Source organism: Triplophysa rosa, unplaced genomic scaffold (assembly GCF_024868665.1).
Source record: "Triplophysa rosa unplaced genomic scaffold, Trosa_1v2 scaffold178_ERROPOS669114, whole genome shotgun sequence".
Classification (NCBI taxonomy): domain Eukaryota; kingdom Metazoa; phylum Chordata; class Actinopteri; order Cypriniformes; family Nemacheilidae; genus Triplophysa; species Triplophysa rosa.
In genome coordinates, this window is record NW_026634188.1 from 98,196 (window position 1) to 114,394 (window position 16,199).

At 46.6% G+C, this 16,199-nt stretch overlaps 1 protein-coding gene across 1 annotated transcript; it reads left to right on the forward strand.

Annotated features, from left to right (window-relative positions):
- The first annotated feature begins 5,560 nt into the window (after positions 1-5,560).
- LOC130549810 (acyl-CoA dehydrogenase family member 11-like) lies at positions 5,561-15,241 on the forward strand. Its single transcript, XM_057327149.1, has 3 exons — positions 5,561-5,919; positions 12,047-12,153; positions 15,049-15,241. Exons 1-3 carry the CDS (start codon positions 5,740-5,742, stop codon positions 15,239-15,241), a joined length of 480 nt encoding a protein of 159 aa, XP_057183132.1. The 5' UTR covers positions 5,561-5,739.
- Positions 15,242-16,199: the final 958 nt, after the last annotated feature.

The window sequence follows — 16,199 nt, forward strand, 5'->3', positions numbered from 1 at the left end:
CTTGGTTCTCGGAGCTAATGCTCTTGACGACAGCTCCCCCCTGGCCGATTCCCCTGACGAAGGACCTGCTTTCCCAGGGGAAGGGCACGTTATGGCATCCCAGGCCAGACCTCTGGAACCTCCATGTCTGGCCCCTGGACGGGACGAGGAGATCCTGAGTGGTCTGCCCCCAGCGGTGGTAGAGACCATTTCTGGCATGCAAGGGCACCAGCCACTAGGCGACTGTACGCCTACAAGTGGCGCCTCTTCTCGACCTGGTGTGCTTCTCAAGGAGAAGACCCACGGAGTTGTGCGATCGGGTCCGTGCTGTCCTTCCTACAAGAGAGACTCGAGACTAACCTCTCCCCTTCCACACTGAAGGTGTATGCAGCCGCCATTGCCACTCATCACAACTCAGTTGCTGGAAAGTCTCTAGGACAGCACGACCTGGTCATTAGGTTCCTAAGGGGCCCTAGGAGGCGGAATCCACCTCGTCCGCGCTCCATACCCTCTTGGGACCTGGATGTGGCCCTGACAGGTCTCACCAGGCCCCCCTTCGAGCCCCTAGGGGATGCCGCTCTTCCTCATCTCACGATGAAGACGGTTCTCCTTATGGCGCTCGCCTCCATAAAGAGGGTAGGGGACCTACAGGCATTCTCTGTGTCCCCTGACTGCCTAGAATTCAGACCCAGGGATTCTCACGTTATCCTGAGACCTCGGCCCGGCTACGTGCCCAAGGTTCCCACCACTCCCTTTCGGGACCAGGTGGTGAACTTACAGGCTCTCCCCACTGGGGAGGAAGACCCAACCCCGTCCATGTTGTGTCCAGCACGCGCGCTGCGCCTTTACTTAGACCGCACACAGAGCTTCAGGAGCTCGGATCAGCTCTTTGTCTGTTTCGGAGTTCAGCAGAAGGGGAGAGCTGTCTCCAAGCAGAGGTTGGTGCACTGGATTGTGGACGCTGTCACGGCAGCCTACCAATCCCAAAATCGCCCATGCCCTCTAGCAGTGAGGGCCCACTCCACCCGGGGATGTAGCCTCCTCTTGGGCACTGGCACGCGGCGCCTCTCTCACAGACATTTGCAGAGCTGCAGGTTGGGCTACACCCAACACCTTTGCAAGGTTCTACAACCTCCGCGTAGAGCCGGTGTCAGCCAGCGTCCTGCATGGCAACATGTAGGACCGGCAACCGGTAGGGTGTACTCCTATATTGGTTCCTTCCCCCCTCTCTCTAGTGGGTCAGTATACCAATCCAGCCTCCCTTCTTCCCCACTGGGCGACGAACAGGCACTCCATCCATTACTAAGCAAGCACCTTCTGTGGCGGGCTGGGCAGAGCAGCCCTGCCCCTTAGGCCCGGTATCTCCGGAGTTATTGGCAACATAGCTCTAACCGGACCTAGTGCTACCAGACTTTGCAACCCCCCAGTAGGGCGGTTCCATCTGATGTTTCCTCATGCTGGTTCCCACCTTGGTAACCCATGACCTCCCCGGGTGGACCTCCACCTCGCGGTTTTCTCTTCAGCCGCACTTTTTCCCATGAGTTCTCCCCCATTGGTGAGACCATGTTGGTACATATCTCCACTAGACTCCTCCCTGCGGTAGGAAGTGGTCTCTAGCGCATCCCCCACTTGAGGAAGTAGCGCTTACCCAGTGGCCTTACGGTACCGGGCGGCTTCTCGCTGTTAGAGAAACAAGGCCGCCGCCTGTGAGGCCGAAGGCAGGGGCCTTCCCACCTTTCAAGAAAGCTCTGGGACCCCCTACCTACCCACTGGTAGGTTACAATTTCGCGGTAGCGTTCACGGCTGACACGCCCAGGCCAGTCACCGTCGCTTCGTTGAGATTGTGACAGGGCACAGTGTTATGGCTTTTCCATTGGAACCCCATCTGTCGGTTCGACACAACGTCGAGAGACCGACAGAAAGGGAACGTCTCGGTTACGTTGTAACCTCGGTTCCCTGATGGAGGGAACGAGACGTTGTGTCCTCTTGCCACAACACGTGCTGTCCACTGCAGCAGTCGTGAGAGGTCTCAGGCTCCTCAGAACTAAGGTGAATGAATGAGCACGCCGTCTCCCTTTTATACCCGGATTCCGGGGCGGATCCGGCATGCAAATTTCATTCGCCAATTTTCATTGGCCTTTTCTAAGTAGTCGGAAGCGATTGTTCTCAGGGACGAACCCTCAGTCGTCGGGACACAACGTCTCGTTTACGAGGAACCGAGTTACCTGTAAGGAATCGAGACTGTCTCATCTGTCTGTTCGACACAACTAGTCTCTTTCCCTCCATCGGAAATAGCAATTATCCACGTATTACCTGTATTTCCTATATCTATAAGACATATTAGCAATGACATGAAAAAAAAAAAAACGAATCTGCAATATAAATTTCCTATGTTATTATGAATACAATACTGTATAATTTTGTATTTTTTACAAGGTGCACTCAAAGAAGTATGAACCTATCAAGAAACACGTAACACCTCCATAGTGTTATATTCATAGTACCACACTGTATAAGTCATAACTATGAACACAAAAATAATCATATAACAATAATACATTATTAAAATCTGAATATATTATTTCAGAGATGTCTGTGTAAATTTCCATAAATCTTTTTTCAGAAAGAAAATAGACAGAGATTTACTGCAGAGGTGGGTAGTAACGCGCTACATTTACTTCGTTACATTTACTTGAGTAACATTTTGGAAAATATGTACTTTTTAAGTAAAATTAAAAGTGTGTACTTTTACTCTTACTTGAGTAAATTTTAATAGAAAATCTGTACTTTTACTTCGTTACATAACTTACATTGCGTGACGTTCCTTCGTTCCTTCATTTTAAAATATGCTTTTTAAAACGCGTTGTTTATTTCAAGGTTGTCGTCTCTTTTTACGGGCATTCCCGAGTGATCGATTCTTTTGAGTCGATTCTTTTGAAAGCATTAATTGAACAATGGGCAAAACCATTGAATAGGCTAATGAATCAGTTCAAATGATTTGTTCAGTTCGCAGCACGATCTGAATCATCTGAAGCAGGATTACTCACTCCTCGTAGCGCGAAACTTAAGAACACGCAGAACACAAAGAGCGTTGGATGAAGTGGATATTAATCTATATCTATACAATCAAAACTGCAAATGTGTCATATTGTTTGCCAGCAATGATAAATGCCCGCCATATGCGCGCACCCGCGCGACCTGTTCGTCAGACACAGCAACATGCGCGTTACCTGTCAGACACAGAGACGTGGGCTGCAGAAATATACATTTGAAGAACAGAAGGAAGAAAACTTGTTGATGGGCGTGTGTTCACTGTTTACTGTTTGTTTACAAGTAAGAGCGTTTCACAACACACACGTGACACAACACGAGAAAACACGAGCTTTGTTCAAAAATGTGTATTTCATTTAAGAGAGCACTGCAGATGTTCTAGATCATCTTAGGAAATGCTCTGAGTTTAGTTCATGCTTTAGTTTGACATGGTCTATTATTCTAAATAAGTTGTGTAAACTACATTGACATCAGGACTAGATGAAATTTACAGAAATGCTTGTCTCTTCTGTGTTTGTCTATTCTTTAGTCTCTCTAGTATATTGCAAAGATATCTGCTTATGATAATTAAACATATTGATTAAAATGTAATATTAAAATATTGGCGTTAATATTAATTTTATGTAGTAGGTCTATATAATCAGATACAAAGTAACTAAGTAACTAGCTACTTGAGTAGTTTTTTAATTGCATACTTTTTTACTTTTACTCAAGTAATTTTTAAAATAGTGACTTTTACTTTTACTTGAGTAACAATTTCTCTAGTTACTTGTACTTTTACTTGAGTAAAGATTTTGGCTACTCTACCCACCTCTGCTCGCAGTTGCAAGTTATGAAATCAGAATTGCATGAAAAACTCACAATTGTGAGATCTCAATTCTGACTTTATAACTTTTTAACAATTCTGAATTTTTTTCTCAAACTCGCAATTCTGAGAGAAAAAGTCAGTGTTTTTTTTCTCATTGGACATTATAGTTAGCAATTAAAAAATGTTACGCCTTAACATTTCAAATAAGTGGACAGACTTTAAGAACGGTGTGCTTTAAATGTGTGTCCTGAGAAGCCACATCTTTCAAAGTCCAAAACGCTGCTACATTCAAAACGAAAGTAACTCCCGCGGCTCATAACGATTGACATCTTATAAAGCGATTTGATCGGCATGTCCAAGACAATTAATGTGATTTACAACGTTATACTAGGCAATCCACAGCCACAGGCAGTCGGATAGCGCACGCGATAGGTCGCATTCCAAAACACGTCTTGTGCCCTTGAAAGTAACTGCAGGAAGGGTACACCATGTGAACGGTTGTCTCAGATAAGGGAAAAACTATGTTGTTTTTATTACTGCATCCATTATGTTTCATTTAAACGGCTATATTTATGAAAAACAGTTGTTCGTCTCCCTCCAGAACTTGCACTTCAAAGGATCTGCCCTTCCAAGTGTTTGAGGCAAATGAATGCGATTTGATTTCACCCAAAGATGCGATAATAGTGTTCAGTTTCTTGCACAGATCAATTGATTCACTTTATAAGATGCCAGTTTAACCTGATAAGGGGCAGGGATTACTTTTGTACTGAATGTATTAGCGTTTTTAACGTTTATTGATTTGACTTTCATTAATTCAACCAAATATCTTCTTGAAAAAACAATGCCACCCACATCTTGGATGTACTGGGGGTGAGTAAATTAACAGAAATTTCATTTTTGGGTAAACTAACGCATTAAGGAATATTAAATACAGTTAAAAAGACAATATCCCTTTTAATTAAATACCATAAAAAGGCACAAATACTGGATGCAATATTTGTGTGCATGTTTTAATATATGACCTATAAGACTAAGTTACAGCAACAAAAACAGTATAAAATGAACAAAATGCAATAAATAACAAAAACACAAAATAACAGGAAACGGGCCAGTTTTTTACCATCCTCATTTCTTCTATTTATACTTTTGGAATCTGGCCCTCGAAGAAAAGTAGTTGAAGTCCCCTGAAATAGAGTAATCACTTTGGTAATCTAAAATACTTTTCAGATGTAACTGCAATTTGATTACCACCATTTAAAAAGTAACTGTAATGAAATACAGTTACTCAAATCTTGTATTTTAAATACGTAACTAATTTACATGTATTTCGTTATTCGCCAGCCCTGGTAGTTTTATTAAATATTAAAATAGGCCACTAGGACTTTAGCTTTAGCACCAGAGCCTACAACACATTTTCTCAGTTACCTGACCTTTATGTTACATACATACTGTTTCAGAGTATATATCAGAGTTAATAAATGGCCTGATAAAACATTAGATGTTAACTTTTTATATACATATTGACTGGGCTCAATTGATTAAATATTATTTATTTTAAAAAGTATTGTCCGGACCTCCGCCTCGAAGAAAATATAGAGACCCCCCCAAAAAAGCTGTAAACCAAGAGGAAACACTGGATGAATCTCTTTTTTGTTTGCTTTTATTAATTGGCATTTTGGCAATTTGTAGTCACAGAAATAGAAGGAGAGGGACTGGAAATGGGAGGAGAACAAAATAAAGGCTCAGACCAGAATCAAACCTGTATCTCATGCAATTTGTCTGGATATATGCACTATGCGCTCGACCACTTTATCATCGCTCTTATTTTGATTCTAGAGTACTTTTCACAGCCTGAGCCTGTTATGTGAAATTTTATTCTCCACACTATACGCATATTGTTTATGCATTTGCGTATAGAAATATATTTTGTTTGGTCATGTTTTTATTGTTGTTTAATAGGAATACCCTCTGCAGACGACCTGATCTCTATTTACTGCCACTGTCGAGGGATCCCAAAGTCTCTTCCTCAAAAAAACTTCTTTATTCCCATGGCCATTTTCAAAATGGCTGCGATTTCACAGGTATGAATCTTTAGAGTTAGACATAGTTAGACATGCACACATCTCTTGGATAAGAGTTTAAAGTCACCATTAAACACAAGTAGCGATTGTCTTCTTTTTCGTATCGTGACGTATATACGAGTGAAACAGTTTCTGAAATGAGAAAAAAATGTAGGGAGGGACTTGATTTCGTCCATCAAGAACTGATTGGATTGTTGTAAATTGGGCGTTGCTAACAAAATGGAGGCAGATTTGAATGGCAGTTTACAGTCAGTCAGTCATTGGAGCACGGCCTTGCACCATTCCTCGTGACCGGAAGTGAATGTCGTTTTGAGGGGGTAGATTAGCATATGAATTAAAAAAATAATCAAGTGCACAGATAAGTCACTTATAAACAAACTACAATATTCCATATTCAATTTTGATTTCATTTCTTTAATTTTTAAAGGTCCGGGTAAAGAGAATTCTGAGAATTGTTTCTAAACACATTATAGATATATACAAATGTATTGAAACACATTACAAAGACTCAGAAGTATGTAGTACTGAATTGTGGAGTTAAACCGTTAAACAGTTTTTCACCAATTCTCTGTTCAGGATTTTTTGGGTGGGGCTAAAACGGGGGATCAATGACGCAATTGTGCATCCGAGCATGCATGGCCCCTCCACTATCACTAGAGCGTCTAGCATCAGGTGTCTGCTCAATCACGAGCTCAGGGTTGTAAGCTATCACGCACATGCTTTCAGGCTCTCTCACGCTCTCACTCTGCCCAACTATACAAATCTCATGCCAAATAACAAGCAAATGGTAACGCAGAACGGAGAAGAATAAAGCGAACGGAAGGAGGATCACTGCACGTGATTGCGATGTGCTTCAGTGAATGATGTTAAATTAACAAATTTCGAGACAAGCAGATAATCCACCCTGCTGGTTCGCTATCAGCAATCTCAGCATCTACATTATCAGCTCAAGAGAGAACCACTACAAATAGACAAAGCTGTCTTACCTGCATTCTCTCTACAGTCTTCAGGCATCCCTCCACCACCCCGGATCTCACCACGAGTCCGTTTTCTCCCGCAGGACAACGGGGGAGCGCTCTGGGTTCAGGCTAATACCGGGCCCGGAGCCCTCTCACTGGACAAGGGAAGAGTACTCTGAGTTCAAAAGAAACTGCTGGGCTTGGAGCCCCCCAGCAAACACAGAACGTTCCCCTAACGTTAGTTTTTGGTTCCCTTTTGGTTATTTTTTGGGAACCAAACAGTTTCTGAAATGTTCTGAAATATTTTTCTGAAATATTTTTTGGGAAGCAAAAAATAACGTTCTAAGAATGTTCTTTTCAGGTTTTATTTTTTTGCAACCAGAAAATAACGTTCCCAGAACTTTGCAGGCTTTTTTTTAAATAACCAAAAAATAACCAGAAAGTAACGTTCGCTGATGGTTATTTACTGGTTATTTTTTTTAAACCAGAAAATAACGTTCCCCTTCAGTCGGTCTCTAGACGTTGTGTTGAGAGACAAACTGGGGTTTGATCTTGAGAACCTATCATCTCTGAGAGGAATTTTAAAACGCCAATGGGGTTGGCGAATGGCACGCGCACGCCAGTCCCCGCCCCATTCATACGGGTATAAAAGGGAAATGGCGGCGGTCATTCACTCATCCTTTGTTCTTCGGAACTTGCGTGGCATATGATTGTCAAGCGATTATCTCTTCGAGACTCTTCACTGCTGGATTTACAATGCAGAGCAGCGGACTTCTCCCTCCTGATAGCGGACTTCCCCTGGGCGTCTCAGCAGCAAGCTACAGACCTAAATGAGCAAATTTCTCACAGTTGCGAGCATGTCGTTGGGTGTGACAGACTCATCCCTGAGTCAGACGGGCATGGCACCTGCGTCAGACGGGCATGGCACCTGCGTCACATGCTTGGGGGTCAAGCATGCTGAGGCAGGATGTGTCGATCCGGCATGTTCTGTGTGTGAGAACATGGCAATCAAGGTGTTGCGGTCACAGCTGGCTACGTTCTTTGTGAGCTCTGCCGCCACCCCGTCTGCTTCCCAGGCGAGTTCGCCTGCCGCTTCGGCGAGGTTGACCACTTCAGCGAGCAGCGGGGGTGATTTGGGAATTCCTATGGATGTCGCTCCGTCAGCTTCGGCTTCGCAGACCACCCATACCCCAGCACGCTCACCTGCCGAAAGGTGCGATTGAACCCGTCCCTGTTACCGAGATGTCTTCCGGGTTTTACAGCCCGTACTTCATAGTGCTCAAAAAAGGTGGGGGGCTGCACCCCATTCTGGATCTGCGCCTCCTGAACAGGCACCTACACAAGCTGCCCTTCAGAATGCTGATGCAGAGCTTGGGTTCAGTTCATCACCAAGATTGGTTAGTGGCAATCAACCTGAAGGACGCGTACTTTCACGTTTCCATCCTCCCTTGACACTGGCCGTTCCTGCGGTTCGCGTTAGAGGGAAGAGCGTATCAGTACAAGGTCCTGCCCTTCGGTCTGGCCCTGTCTCCTCTGGTTTTTACCAAACTCGTAGAGGCTGCCATAGCTCCCCTCAGGGAGAAAGGTGTGCGGATACTCAACTATCTCGACGACTGGCTTATCTTGGCACACTCGCGAGATGTGTTGTGTACACACAGGGACCTCATGCTCCGGCACCTAGACCGTCTGGGCCTTCGGGTCAACCGAGAGAAGTGCAAACTCTCCCCAGCGCAGAGCTCCTCCTATCTCGGTGTGGAACTAGACTCTGTCCGTATGTCAGCACTTCTCGCTAACGAGTGTGCGCAGTCGGTGCTGAACTGTCTGAAACTTCTCAGGCGGTCTCCAGCGGTCCCGTTGAAACATTTTCAGAGGCTCCTGGGGCACATGGCATCCTCGACAGGGGTAATCCCTCTCAGGTTGATGCACATGTGATGGCTTCAGCACTGGCACACTGGCACCAGGTGCATTGCGGTAACACCTCAGTGCCTTCGCACACCCTCACCCCTTGGTCAGAACTGGCTTTTCTCCGAGTAGGGGTTCCACTAGGGCAGGTTTTGAGGCGTGTCGTGGTCATGACAGACGCCTCCCTGCAGGGGTGGGGTGCTGTGTGCAATGGGCACGCAGTATCGTGGCGGTGGACGGGTCCCTGGCTGCGGTGGCACATCAACTGCCTAGAGTTGTTGGCTGTCCCTATGGCACTGAGGAGGTTCTAACCCCTCGTGCAGGACAAACACGTGCTGGTCCGGTCGGTCAGCACGGCTGCCGTGGTGTACATCAATCACCAAGGCCGCATACGCTCACGGCATACGCTCCTCCTCCTCTAGAGTCAGCAGGTGATCAAGTCCCTGCGAGCCACCTTCACCCCGGGTGACCTGAACAAGACAGCCGATGCGCCCTCTCATCAGGGGACGCCCTGCGGAGAATGGCGACTCCATCCCCGCGCAGTCCGGCTCATATGAGAGCGGTTCGTCCAGGCACGGGTGGACCTGTTTGCCTCCCTGGACTCCACCCATTGCCCGCTTTGGTACTCCCTGACCGAGGGACCTTCTCGGCACGGATGCTTTAGCACACAGCTGGCCGCGGGACAAGCGGAAGTACGCCTTCCCCCCAGTGAGCCTCCTTGCACAGGGAAGAGGGACATCAAGTACTGCTAGTTGCGCCTTACTGACCCAACCAGACTTGGTTTTCAGACCTGGTGGCTCTGACGACAGTTCCCCCTGGCCGATTCCCCTGACGAAACACCTTCTGTCGCAGGGGAAGGGCACGGTCTGGCACCCAAAGCCAGGCCTCTGGAATCTCCATGTCTGGCCCCTGGACAGGACGAGGAGACCTTGAGTGGCTTGCCGCCGGCGGTCAGAGACTGTCCTGCAGGATAGAGCCCCCGCCACTAGGCGTTTATACGCTTATAAGTGGCATCGCTTCTCGTCCTAGTGTTCTTCCCAAGGGGAGAACCCATGGAGTTGCCCGATCGGGTCAGCGTTTGCCTTCCTACAAGAGAGACTCGAGAGCAACCTCTCCCCATCCACGTTGAAAGTGTATTTAGCCGCTATTGCCGCTCATCATGATCTCGTGGAGGGTAAGTCTCTCGGCCAACATGACCTAGTCACCAGGTTCCTTAGGGGCGCGAGAAGGGTGAATCCACCTCTACCGTGCTCCGTAGGCTACCCTCTTCGGACCTTAATGTGGTCTTACAGGGCCTTGGTACGGCCCCTTTCGTGCCCCTCAGAGACGCCAGTCTTCCTCATCTAACGATGAAGACGGCACTCTTGATGGCGCTCGCTTCAATCAAGAGGGTGGGGGACCTCTAGGCATTTTCCGTGTCCCATGGGTGCCTAGAATTCGGGCCCGGTAGTTCTCACGTTATCCTGAGACCCCTGCCCGGTTACGTGCCCAAGGTTCCCACCACTCCCTTCCAGGACCAGGTGGTGAACCTGCAGGAAGACCCAACCTCCAACGTGTTGTGTCCAGTACGCGCACTGCACGGCACTTGCTCAGGGCGCCTCTGGCAGACATACTGTATGTAGTGCTGCGGGTTGGGCTACACCCAGTACCTTCGCAAGGTTTTACAACCTCCGCGTGGAACCAGTGTCAGCCCGTCTCTTACACTCTACCGGCATATAAGGCCGGCAACTGGTTTGGGCGTACGCCTGCGAAAGCACCTTCTTAGCCTTAGCCTCCCTACTTCCCCCCTTAGGGCGAAGTATAGTCATTCCATCAATCACTAAGCATTGGCATTATGGTAACAGACCGGGTGTAGCGGTCTGTTGGAACCAAGTCCAATACTGGTAGAGTCACCCCTGGTCAAGTGGACCCCTATACTAGGACTGTTGCCCCATACGTAGTGACTCCCCTGCAGGGTCGTCCCGTATGTTGAATTCCTCACTCTTGGTTCCCCTGTCGGTGAACCTGTGACCTCCCCTCCGGTGGTTACCCCACCTGGGTTCTGTCCCCCCATTTGGACTGACACAATTTGTCACGTTGTTCTCGCCACTGGTGAGACCATGTTGGTGTCTCCACATGTAACCTTCCCTTGTGGTAGGATGTGGCCTCCGTAACACACTCTTCAACGAGGAGAGCAGTGTTTCCCCAGTGCTCTTACGGCGCCGGACGGCATCTCGCTAATAGAGACGAACGCCACCTCCTGTGATGGCCGTCGGTACAAGCCTCTCAGTATGCTACTAGTACTGATCCCACTGGAAGATTACGTCTTGCAGTAGCGCTCACTTGTGACTTGCTAGTCCAGTCCGTGTCGCTCCACTGGAGGTCGTGATACGGCTCAGCGCCTTGGCGTGTAAAGATAGGTCCCCAGTCTGTCTCTCACCACAACGTCGAGAGACCGACTGAAGGGGAACGTCTCGGTTATGACTGTAACCTCCGTTCCCTGATGGAGGGAACGAGACGTAGTGTCTTCATGCCACAACGCTTCATCGACCCGCTGCAGCGACCGGGAGATGTCTGTCAGGTTCTTCAGCCCAAAGGGTGAGCGAATGACCGCCGTCATTTCCCTTTTATACCCGTATGTACGGGGCGGGGACTGGCATGCGCGTGCCATTCGCGCGTGCCATTTTAAAATTCCTCTCGGAGATGATAGGTTCTCAAGATCAAACCCCAGTCTGTCTCTCAACACAACGTCTCGTTCCCTCCATCAGGGAACTGAGGTTACAGTCCGAACTCGTGAATTATCTATAGATGAATATCGTGCACATTTGAATTCAAATCCTCCCATTAAGCGTATTCACATATAGCCTACTGGGCTGGGGACTTGACGTTGGTTGAGCGTACTTGGATGTTTTTTCTCCATTCAAATTTGGCTGGGTGGTTAATAACACACTTTTCTGTTGTGTGACAAACTCAGAACACATATTTTAATGTCACTTTACTTTGACTTAAAAAAAATTTGCCAGGAAATGCTTTAAGGTAATTGCTATAACAGGGAAGAAGTTGACAATGTTTTCAAAGTTCAAATGAAATCAGTTAACAATAACATCCTGAGAAGATCATTTTCTTTAGATATTTTTTACAGCATGCCATCTTTCTTGATTCAATGACTGATTACAAAAATGACAAATATAAAGCCTCTGAAATAATGAAGTTAACAGTGTTATTCATAAGGAAAGTACGCACGAGCTACAAGCTAGTCAGTCATAGGAATTCTCTCTTTGTTTAAGGGGATCTATGCGAGGCATTTGTTGGGCAATGCCAGTTCTGCAAACGCAGCTGTGTTAGGAGAGATCGTTGAGCCGTTAGCTGAGCTGGGACTGCAGATCGCCCTGAGGTACAGGATACCATCATCACAGTCACAGTGCTTAACTTTAAACAAGCTCTAGAGAAATGACCGCCATCACAAATCTGCTGCTGTTATGTTTGTTTTCTGGTTTTCAAGAGAGTCTGATACATTGGGGCAATGTCATTTTTGGGGGGATGATTCTCTATATTTTGCTGTTAACTACATAATGAAATTGTAGCATTTATAGCTCAGATGGTAGGCAATGGTGTTGGCAACATTAAGGTCTTGACTCCAGGGATCATGAAACTGGCACAATATTGAACACATTGAATGTACTGTGTGTCACTTAGAATAAATGCATCTGCTAAATGTATATTATAAATCTAAATGAACAACATATTGACCCCGGGGGGGTCGCAAGGCCGCGGGGTCGCAAGATGATTTCCAGATATCTTTTTTTATTATTATTAGAAATAGCGTATTTAATCTATAAGTGTAACAAAATATAAAAGTATTAGTTGAGTTAAAAATAAAACCATGCAAATAAAAAGCCATCAGCCTTTGGAATTTTCTCCCCCTCGATCGTGACCCCGATGTGATTACGTCACATTAACAACATTAGGCCAACGTTTGCATGAAGAGTACATCCATCAGCACTCGAATCAGTTTGATGAAATTCGACCATCTGTAGTAATAGTTCATAGTTTATGTATAACAACAAGTAAAGTAATGAGTAAATAACTATGAAATAATATTATGTTACACTATGTTTGTGACGAGGGAGGCGTGACGAGAGCCGTGGGAGGAGCAAGCGAGGCCGGTGATGCGATTGAGAATGAGCGTCAGCTGGGCACCACCGGCCTCGTATCTCCCACGGAGGAGATCGGAAGCATAAAACGCCGAGCAGCAGGAGCATACGGGGAGAGAGGCCGGACATTAGTTAAGTTTTGTTTATGTTTGTGTTGCCGGCAGTCATCCGTGAGGGGCTGCCGGCTTGTTACTTTTGTATTTTTGGTGTATTTATTTTTGATGAAATGTTTTGAATGTTCGCCGGTTCCCGCCTCCTTCCTTCCGTTTTATTGAGCTTTATTACAGTGGTGCCGAAACCCGGGAGGAAGGAGGGACATGCTGTCAAAGAGTCCTCGCCGCTGAGGGGGATCACGGTGCCGAAGTGTTCGGGCAGCGCGGACGAGAGAAGTCCGCGAGCGGCTACCCGAGGCGGTGGTGCTGGCGCGTGTGCCCGGAAGGGGAAAAGACCTCGCGCCGTGTCCTGGGTCTGAGGTGGGGTGGCTGCCGTCCGCGAGGGAGTGGAGAGGTCAGCCCCGCTTGCCGTGGGCCGGAGCCTGCTACCGTCTGCCGGATCGGGGAGGAGCAGGAAGCGGGGGACCTACTGCCGGCTTCCCTCGGTCGGAGGAGCCTCCGCCGGCCGCCAGGACATGAGGACCTCGCTGCTGTGCCCCTGGGTCTGAGGTGGGGTGGCTGCCTTCCGGGAGGAAGCGGAGGAGTCAGCCCTGCTTGCCGTGGGCCGGAACCTGCTGCCGTCTGCGCACAGGGGATGAGCAGGAAGCGAGGGAGTTCCTACCGGCTGCCCTCATCTGGAGGAGCCATCGCTGGCCGCCAGGGGGCGGAGGAGGAGCGAGGGAGCTTCCAGTACCACCGCATGGCACCGCGAGGAAGAGCCTCTCGGCTGGTTGAGGACCGACCGACAGCATGTCGGGGAACCGGACTAATTTTTTTTCCCTCTCTCCCCTCTCCCGCCCCTGTCGCCCCTGGTGCTTCCGTCTCTGTTCTCTCGTCTCATCAGTCCATACCCCCAGGCGCTGGGGCCATTGGGATTGGCCCCCCGGGGGGGAGTAGGCACAGTCCTGTGGGTACCCCCCGGCCTGTGAGGGGCGATGGGGGTATATGACGAGGGGGCGTGACGAGAGCCGTGGGATGAGCAAGCGAGGCCGGTGATGCGATTGAGAATGAGCGTCAGCTGGGCGCCACCGGCCTCATATCTCCCACGGAGGAGATCGGAAGCATAAAAGGCCGAGCGGCAGGAGCATACGGGGAGAGAGGACTGGGCCCGGACATTAGTTAAGTTTTGTTTATATTTGTGTTGCCGGCAGTTGTCCGCGAGGGGCTGCCGGCTTGTTACTTTTGTACTTTTGGTGTATTTATTTTTGATAAAATGTTTTGAATGTTCGCCGGTTCCCGCCTCCTTCCTTCCGTTTTATTGAGCTTTATTACAGTGTTCTTTTATGTTGTCGTTATGCGCGTGTTTGGATAGACCTAATAAGTGCATGTGCGCAGTTGCACGCAATGTTTAGTATACTTTAACCACCACCGAGGATAGTGGGGGTCTCGAGTCACTGGCACTGTTATTTTGGGGTTCGCGGGCTGAAAAGTTTGGGAACCCCTGCCATAGTTAGTTAATAAGTGTAGTTATGGTTTCACATTGAAAAGGGTTTATTTTTCAATAATGACTTTTTGACTGTATATTATCTTATAGTTATTACACGGTGCTCTGGGATATTTGATTCTGTTCTGTTGCGACATTCCAAGGTCTGTTGTTTCCAGATATTAGCAGTAAAACTAATAACATGGGAGCGAAGTAGGCGTGTAACAAGCGGGACAATGTACATCCAGCCAATTGTTATTGCAAAATAAACCACTGTGATCTCATCCTGATCACCCTGACAGTGTTTATTATGTGAAGATAACTGTCTGACTGTACATTAGCCTTCAATTAATAGCATTGTTCTTATACAATTTTTTTTCAATTTTTTTCTTTTTAATAGTTAATAAACAGACCATGTGCTGGTTTTATTTTTGTGGTTTGTGTAAGGTTACACATCTCTAGAATTTCCGTATGTGATCATTATTACTCATACATTGTCATTGCATGTAATTGTTGTGGTTGTATGTTATTATAAATAATTTAGTGTATTTTATCTGCAGCCGAACGTTAACCGTGCCAACCCCTGATCAGCTGTTCCTACAGTCACCCAATGGTCAGACCGTGCTTCACCGCATCAAAGAGTTCATGAGAAATCACGTACTTCCTGCCCAACAGGTCAGCACCGCCGCCATCTGGATAAAACGTGCTCAGACACACTACGTGGCCAAAAGTATGCAGAAACCCCCTTCTTAGTAACTGGTGTGACTATTGCAGTAATTCCAGGGAAATTAATCTAACTGATACACCATACAGTGGCGTTCTAGAGAATTGTGTGACCTGCAACTTTGTGGCAACAGGGAGGGACGGTTTTCTGTACCAGCATTACAATGCCACTGTGCACAAAGCCAGAACCATGAAGAAAATCTTTTACCAAGAACCTGTCTGGCCTGCACAAAAGCCCAGACCTGCTTCTCTGACTGAATGGGAGCAGATCGGTGCAGTGCAATGAAAAGTCTTTCTGTGCTTTAACAGAAAAGGGAGGGATTCATGCGTGTAGTTTTGGAATTAAAGGGATAGTTCACCAAAAAATGAAAATTCTGTCATTATTTACTCACCCTCATACCAGTAAAAAAATTACTTTGTTCTGATAAACACAGAGAAAGATATTTGGAAGAATGTTAGCAATATTCAGTTCTGGGACATCATTGACTACCATAGTACACTGTAAAAAGTTTTCCGTAAAATCAACAGTAACTTACTGGCAACAAATAGCCAGCAAGCTTCTGTATTTTGAAACACAGGAATATTACCGTAAGGCTAACAACAGTAACTAAAACATACCGTATAATAATTTACAGTAAATATATTATATACTGTAATAGTAAATACAGTACTTTTTGCTGTATTTTTAAATACATTAAAATTATTTTACTGTAAAATGAATTACAGCAGTTGTTTTTAATGTTGTATATTAAAATGAACTGCGTTTTGCTGTACAGTAATAAAAAAAATATTAAAACATATCTATTACTTAATCTAATAAAATATATTGAGGCTTTTCTGTAAAGAACATTTTATACAGTGATGATACTATTTTTTGAATGCCATACTTCATCAATTACCACAAGACTCCAAATGAATGTAAAAGCTTTATTAAATGGTACTCAATAACTCATGGCAGGGTAAATGCAGATCCTACATTTTGGATAGG